The sequence below is a fragment of the Salpingoeca rosetta genome (assembly GCF_000188695.1).
Source record: "Salpingoeca rosetta unplaced genomic scaffold supercont1.26, whole genome shotgun sequence".
Classification (NCBI taxonomy): domain Eukaryota; class Choanoflagellata; order Craspedida; family Salpingoecidae; genus Salpingoeca; species Salpingoeca rosetta.
In genome coordinates this window covers 33,433-41,335 of record NW_004754908.1, presented here as the reverse complement: position 1 = coordinate 41,335, position 7,903 = coordinate 33,433, and the positions used below count along the sequence as shown (strand labels likewise).

The window sequence follows — 7,903 nt, the reverse complement described above, 5'->3', positions numbered from 1 at the left end:
TGCTGGTGCTGCTGCTGCTATGCTACTGTCGGGAGCACCGCTGCTGCTACTACTTTGCTGTGTAGCAGCTGCTGCTTCGCCGGTAGAGCACTGATCATCATCACTGCTGTCATCATCGCCGTCCATCATCCCCACCAACATCAACAAAGTAGTTGTTGAGGAGGAGGAGGAGGAGGAGGAGGAGGAGGAGGAGGAGGGTGGAGGGTGATGAGGGTGAGGTCACGATCAACTCGGGGGAAATTCGCATGATCTTGCACTGCAGCACAGCACCAAGACAGCAGCGGCCACACAGCACACGCGGGTTCACTCACGGGAGAATGGCTGAGAGGATGCGGGCGAATCGGGGCCGGTAGAGGGCGTGTTGATGGTGCGCGATGACGTTTGAGATCTGCACCACGCGCTGCGCCACCAGCAGACTCGACTCTGCCAGCTCACGCTCCAGGCTGGTCCGTGGCCGTGGCGATGAGTGGTGGTGGTGAGCGAAATGGTTGTGGACGTGTGATATGAGTGGGGTGAGGAGGAAGCACGAAGTGAGTAGTGATTGTGTGGCAGCGCATCTCTTCATCACCGCCGCCGCAGCACAGCAGGTGTTGCTCACCCAATGAGGGGCGTGATGTCTTGTGCAGTGGCGTCGTTCCCAAGTGAGCGCACCATGGCATTCGCCACCAGCGTCCCTGAAGCGTTTCCACAAAATGATGGCGGAGAAGCAGGATGGAGGGCAGTGAACAGAACGTGCCAGGCGAATGCACACATGTACGCACGCATGAACACACACGTGTGCAAAAACACACAACACACATACGAATGCAACAGACTCGTTTGCACGTACAGTTTCGAGCTTGCTTGAAGGCGACTTGGACTTTGCCGTCTGAGCGAACGATGAGGATGCATCCTGTGCACACATCGGCACCAACGCCATAATGGAGGTTGATGAGCACGTGTGCAAGGGTGTGACTTGAACGCTGGTAGAAGCACGATTGTTTGCACACCATCGCACGATCAAACGAACCCACAACCCACAACCCACAACCCACAACCCAGCCAAGCAAACAACAACAACCAAGCACAAGAGGCCCACCTCCGTTGTTCGCGACGCTGAGTGTGCACACATCATGAAACGGCATTCGCTTTGAGCGTTTGGACGGCTGGTCGCCCGAAGTTTGGTCTGGTGGGGAGAGAGCGAGGCATGCATGCACGTGGAATCAGGGGTTGGTTGTGCATTACGCGCAGGAAAATGCATCGCGCGTGTGTGTGAGTTTGTGTTGTGTATGTGAGTGTGTGTGAGTTTGTGTGTGTGAGTGTGTGTGTGAGTGAGTGAGTGTGTGTGTGTGTGTGAGTGAGTGAATGAGTGAGTGAGTGAGTGAGTGTGTGTGTGTGTGTGAGTGAGTGAGTATGTGTGTGTGTGTGTGAGTGTCAGTGTGTGAGTGCCCACATGAAGAGAGCTATGTAGCAAAAGGGTGGTGGTTGCGCGTACGAGCAATGCAAAAGGTGCAATCCCAACGCCTCTCACCATCTGATGAAGGCAGATCGATGCCTTGAAGCGTGGTGACGTGATGCCATTTGGTTGCATCATCGTCCCCAAGGATGATCGTCTGGCATGATTCTGATTTGTCCAACCTGCAATGCGTACGAATGCGTGTGTGCATGCGTAAGCAGGCATCTGGGTCACATCATGGCAACGACGTGCGTGCACCACACCCCGAGATACACATACTGACAGATACACACAGGCACAGATACACTCTCTCTTATCACACGCACGCACACACATATGCATGCGAAGGCTCGTGTACACGTGCAAACACACAAAATAGGAACACGTACACATCGTAGAGATGGATGTAATTGAGACCAAGGGAGGTGCTGACTCCGCTTGGGGTCAAACACATGTGCGATTCGTGCGATGCGGGGAGAAGAAGCAAGCGCGAGTGCTGTACATCGTTGTACGCCTGTTGAAGAATTCAGCGCGCGCGCGCGGGTGTGTGTGTGCGTGTGTGCGTGTGTGTGTGCGCGTGTGTGAATGTGTGAGAGGTGAAATTGGAATGCGGACAGGGGATGGATGTTCGACATTAACGCGACACACATCGTCCACGAACACATCCACGCGTATGCGCACTTGTGGGGCCACGAGGACGGCGAAGGTGGTGAGGCAAGAGCCTGTATTGGCAGAAGGAGGAGGCATGGGGGTGTGATGAGACCAAGAGCTTCGTGACGAGGACAGACACTAAGGCAGTGAACCCGTTGGAGCAAGGACAAAGGCACTTCCATACACACAGAGAGACGACGAGGGATGCAGACATACAGACACAGCCACAGCCACAGCCACAGCCACAGCCACAGCCACAGCCACACACACATGCAAACACATGCAAACACATGCAAACACACGCACACACACACTACAGACCGAACGAGAGCGAGACGAAGACGCGAAAGCCGTCTTCGCGTGCGTCGCGGTCGATTTGAACTTTGGCGGCGCGAAGCTGCTCGGATGCGCCCATGGCAACAGGAGACACCAGCATGTTTGCATTCATAATGCTGCACACCTCAGGCTGTAAGGACGTGTGTGTGCGTGGGTGCGTTTGGGGGGGGGGGGTTGTGGATTTTGTTTTGTATGTGTGTGTGTGTATGTATGTGTGTATTTGTATGTGTGTGTATGTGTGTGTGTATGTGTGTGCAAGCGGAGTGAGGGGAAGTGCAGCCAAGAATTAAAATAAGCGATATCGCATTGCGAAATTGCGAAATCAGCGTGTGCACTTCCGTATGCGAGCAAGCATTGCGTACGGGAATGGGCGCACCTGCTGCGGATTGTGCACGACGTCCATGGACGTGACGAGATGATACGTGCATCCGCGCTCAACGTACACCATTGAGCACAGGCCCTTTCCACCTGGCAGACAAATCACGCAACGAGGGGGACGCGCAGACAGTGGCAGGTAGTAAGTGGCAAGTTGCAACAATCAGCAAACGGCAATAAACACGGCAACATCAGACACACATGCACAAACGTACACAGACAGACAGACACACACACACTCTCTCTCAAACACACACAAAACAAAACCCACAAAAACCCACACAGACACAGACACAGACAAGACAGATACACACACACACACGCACAGACAGACACGCGGAGCACACTTGGAAAAATGGCGCCGTTTGCAGCGATGATTCGGGTGGTCTCGTCCAGCTTGAGCAGGAGATGCGTGGATATGTACAGCTCCCCACGGCTGAACCGTCCAGTCACGCGGAAAAAGGTGAGTGGATGTCAGCAGCATGAAGGGCAGTGAATTGGCTGATGGGATGGTGGGGGTGATGGCGTGGGCTGCTGGGCAGTGATGCTGTCAAAATCACACAGTCATAAACTCCCCATTACACACACAGCATTGCACACGCACACACACACACACACACTCACTCACTCACTCACTCACTCACACACACACACACACACACACACGTTCACACACAACAGCCCACGCACGTGTGCTCTCTCGCTTTCCACCGTTGCGGTTCGCTGAGGATTCGAATGGCGGCAGTACGTTGGCAACACGCACAAACAGGGATGAGTTGAAGCCAAAACGTGTGTGGGTGAAGGCATGCATGAGGCAAGCTTCGCAATCACGGACAGAAGGACAAACAAACAGACGGACAGGCACTCGCACGCGCAGACACACACAGACACATACACACACACACACACAGACACATACACTCGCACGCGCAGACACACGCGCGCAGACACATACACACACGCATGTGCATTCAGACAGACACCGACTTTGGTTGATGGAACGTGATGATGCCGATGTGCCACTTGGCGGTGAAGACGAGCCAGACATCGAGTGATGGCGGGAACACACACGCACGGCACCCGAGCGTTGACAGCAGATCAGCCCTGCATCCGAGGTGACGGCGGATGAGACGCGGTGGTGAGGTGGAGTATAAGCCGATGACAACACAGCCGAAATGAGCATCAAGGAGAGCGCAGGGGGGGGGGTTGCTGTACACACACACATGCACACACACACACACATACACACACACATACACACACACACACACACACACACACACAGGCATATACGCGCACGCATACGCATACACACACACGCACACGTCGCACCCCTTCTTGAGCGGGGTGTTGACGGTGGCGACGTTTGGCTCGGGTGCATCGCGGCGTGGGGCGGGTGCAGCAGGCGGGCACTCCGTCACGAACATGGTGGAGGACAACGATGTTTCTTTCGAGCACACGAGCGCTAGGTTGTTGATGGTGCCCTGTCGCATGTGGAGAGAGGAGGGGCGTGTGTGCACGGCACAAGCATGTGAGATGGAAGGATGCAGTGTGGTGCTGTGGTGCTGTATTCGATGAAACAACACGTGCAGCAGATGAGAGAATGCCACGCACCACCCACACTTCGCCATCCAGCAATGGTTGCCATTCACACTCTTCGTTCACACGCGTTAAGATTGCAGGATGGGTTGCGTACGTCGGTTGTCTTCCAGAACTGCAACAGTCCGCTGTCAAACACGAGCAGCAGGCCTGTCTGGTGGCCGTTCCAGCTGCACACGAACAAGGGTGGTGAGTGAGTGCGCGAGTGAGTGAGTGAGTGTGTGTGTGTGTGTGAGTGAGTGGGTGAGTGTGTGAATGAGTGAGTGAGTGAGTGTGTGGATGAGTGAGTGAGTGAGTGAGTGAGTGAGTGTGTGAGTGAGTGAGTGAGTGAGTGTGTGAATGAGTGTGAGAGAGAGAGAGAGTGTGTGTGTGTGCGTGTGTGTGAGTGAGTGAGTGAGTGAGCGAGCGTGATGACATTCCAATACGACATGGCACGAGGTGATGTGACTGCCGTGCTGCATCAGCGTGTGAACAAGCACGGGTGCATGGGTACACACCTCAAAGCAGTACACCGTGCCGTGATCCGAGTGTCAATTCTGTCCATGCAAGGCGATGTTGAAGACGAAGAGAAAGCACGAATACGCACACGTGAGTGAATACACACGTGAAGGAAGGAAAATTGAGCAACACTTGTACACACCTGCGGATGTGCGTGTGAGTGCAGCAAATCGAGGGCCATGCATGCAGGCAACATCAACACACTGCGCTGCAGACGAAACACTTACACAACGCTGTCCCTGCTGAACACGGAGATGAGCACAATCTTCGTCGTCGCCTGGGGCTGACCGCTGTAAGGGCGTGCAAGCAGGGCACGTTGTCATGCGATTGGGATTGCGCAATGGAAGACAAACGCATGCACACCGCAAACACGACAGAGGAGAGGTGGAAGCAGCACCCATACATACATACGCACACAGCGACAAACGGCATGTCTCACCTGTGGCTGGTGTAGGCGCAGCAGCCGTCTCTGGACCAGACGGGATCAGACTGCACCATGCCTGCAGGCAGTGTTGTGTTTGGCGATGTGTCAACACGCTGTTGTTGCCGCAGCTCTTGCACGTGTCGGATTGCTGTGTCCATGTGCAGCGGTGGTGTTGGTGAGGGCCATTTGTTGTATAAGGACGTGCTGTGTTGCAGTGCAGGCTGTTGTTGTTGTTGTTGTTGTTGTTGTTGTTGTTGTTGTTGTTGTTGTTGTTGTTGTTGCTGCTGCTGCTGCTGCTGCTGCTGTTGTTGCTGCTGCTGCTGCTGCTGCTGCTGCTGTTGTTGTTGTTGTTGTTGTTGTTGTTGTTGTTGTTGTTGTTGTTGTTGTTGTTGTTGTTGTTGTTGTTGTTGCTGCTGCTGCTGCTGCTGCTGCTGCTGTTGTTGCTGCTGGGTTGACGATGCCTGAGAAGTTGTGATTGATGCCGTTGGCAGCGGAGCAGGCGTCATGGCTGCACTTGATGATGGCGGTGGCGCGGAGGTGCCGCCTGCCGTGGTTGTCACAGCTTGGTTTGGTGGGAGAGCGGCAGACTGCTGCTGCGCTGTGGTAGGGCCTGAAGCTGTCGTCATTGTTGTTGTTGCTGCTGCTGCTGTTTTTGTTGCTTGGGTCTGCTCTGCTGTGCTGGTCGCAGTTGGTACAGCGGGCGGTGAAAACGAGGGGAATGGTGGCGTGGGTGGTGTTGGTTGCGCCATCACAGGCTGAGCTGTTGTGGTGGGTGGTGTTGCAGACGTTGCAGGCGTGGTGCTCGATTGTGGATGGGGCGACACTGTCAAGACGGGCGTGGCGGCCATCGTGGGCGTTGTTGTTGATGATGTTGTGATGGTGGACGGTATGATTGGTGTTGCGGTGGTGGTTGGTGCGGTGGTCGTCATCGGTGTGGTTGGTGTTGCGGCGGGTGGTGTTGATGTTGCGGTTGTCGGGACGGTGGATGCTGCGGTGATTAGAAGCGCAGAAGCCGTGGTCGTGGGCGCAGCAGACGTCATTGGCACGCTCATGCTTGAAGGAGGAGGCATTGTTGTGACTGGCACAGGCGCCGTGGTCGTGGGCGCAGCAGACGTCATAGGCACGCTCATGCTTGAAGCAGCAGGCATTGTTGTGACTGGCACAGGCGCGGTAGTCGTGGGCGCAGCAGACGTCATTGGCACGCTCATGCTTGAAGGAGGAGGCATTGTTGTGACTGGCACAGGCGCGGTAGTCGTGGGCGCAGCAGACGTCATTGGCACGCTCATGCTTGAAGGAGGAGGCATTGTTGTGACTGGCACAGGCGCGGTAGTCGTGGGCGCAACAGACGTCATTGGCACGCTCATGCTTGAAGCAGCAGGCATTGTTGTGACTGGCACAGGCGCGGTAGTCGTGGGCGCAGCAGACGTCATAGGCACGCTCATGCTTGGTAGCGCGTGATTCTGCCCCATCGTGCTTGCTGTGGTGGTGAATGGTGGTGCAGTAGATGTTGAAGGGGCTGATGTCGCATGAGGAAAGAAGGGCATCATGGCGACAGGCGTGTTGGAAACCGGATGTGCGGTGCTGCTTTGACCTGCGACTGATGTTTGAGCAGGCGGCAGCCCAGCATTCGATGCCACGCCTTGTGGTCCGCCGCTGGCCTGTGTTGTAGCCAGCAGTGGCGCTTGTGAGATGTTGGCGGAGCTGAACGCACTGCTGGTCTGTGGCGGCAGCTGCGCTTGCAACTGCGTCTGAGGTCCCGGTCCCTGTGCTTGATGAAACTGCTGCGGTGCCGAGGACACCGTCGTCACCACACTTTGCTGCACTTGCGGCGCCGTTTGCCCTTGCCCTCCCTGTGCCTGTTCCGCCATGCCCGGTGAATATGGGGATGTGGCGGTCCGTGGGGAAGCAGGCGCACGCGACGGCGGCGCTGAGCTGTGCGCTGTGCGCTGTTGCTGTGTCTTTGCTGTGGGCTGTGTCTTGTCTTCTGACTCTGTGTATTCGCAACTGTGCTGCTGGAAATTAATTGCATAAAGTAGTCAGAAGGACTTGTGGCAACGGGGGTGCGTCTGCATTCCCGGTGGCCCACATTCGGCTGTAATTGCACCTGCAATTGGCAAATCAGCTCCTTTCCCAGTCGGCCACACCGCAAAACAACCAAAGCCCAAAGTGTCTGAGCAGACACCTCTAACTCATGTAAACCAACCAACAACCCGGCCAGACGGAGACAGAGAGAAAGAGAGAGGGAGAGAGAGAGAGAGAGAAAGTATGCGTCCGTGTGTGTGTGCGTGTGCGTGACTTAATAGGGCCCTGTTAACCGCCTGTACGAGTTTTATTTGGGTGTGACATTCCCTGCACGAGATCGTCTATATTGCTATTCGACCACATCAACAACCATGCCTCGAACTACATAGACGCTTGAATCCCTCAGACTAACACAGGATGCGACCCACACGCGCAGGTCCCTCCTATTTTTTTTCATTTTTAGGATTTTTTTTTTATTTTTAATTTGTGATGATCCGGACTCATTCCGCTCTTTTTTTTTTTTTTTTTTTTTTTTTTTTTTTCTTTTTTTTTTTTTTTTTTTT

The 7,903-nt window shown here is 54.8% G+C and overlaps 1 protein-coding gene across 1 annotated transcript in view; it reads right to left on the bottom strand.

Moving 5' to 3' along the window:
• PTSG_12892 (uncharacterized protein) overlaps window positions 1–7,328 on the bottom strand; it is a gene marked incomplete at its 3' end in the record, with an annotated part of 10,195 nt that extends 2,867 nt beyond the window's left edge. Inside the window, exons 1-17 of the mRNA XM_004989850.1 lie at window positions 5,334–7,328; window positions 5,122–5,184; window positions 4,894–4,932; window positions 4,494–4,566; window positions 4,130–4,281; window positions 3,785–3,901; window positions 3,488–3,520; window positions 3,145–3,233; window positions 2,799–2,890; window positions 2,408–2,552; window positions 2,117–2,157; window positions 1,825–1,949; window positions 1,511–1,617; window positions 1,079–1,165; window positions 830–892; window positions 599–674; window positions 312–443 (exon numbers count right to left, since the gene is read on the bottom strand). Coding sequence (XP_004989907.1) covers window positions 312–443; window positions 599–674; window positions 830–892; window positions 1,079–1,165; window positions 1,511–1,617; window positions 1,825–1,949; window positions 2,117–2,157; window positions 2,408–2,552; window positions 2,799–2,890; window positions 3,145–3,233; window positions 3,488–3,520; window positions 3,785–3,901; window positions 4,130–4,281; window positions 4,494–4,566; window positions 4,894–4,932; window positions 5,122–5,184; window positions 5,334–7,186 — 3,287 coding nt within the window. The 5' untranslated portion in view covers window positions 7,187–7,328. The remainder of the gene's footprint in view (window positions 1–311; window positions 444–598; window positions 675–829; window positions 893–1,078; window positions 1,166–1,510; window positions 1,618–1,824; window positions 1,950–2,116; window positions 2,158–2,407; window positions 2,553–2,798; window positions 2,891–3,144; window positions 3,234–3,487; window positions 3,521–3,784; window positions 3,902–4,129; window positions 4,282–4,493; window positions 4,567–4,893; window positions 4,933–5,121; window positions 5,185–5,333) is intronic.
• Window positions 7,329–7,903: the final 575 nt, after the last annotated feature.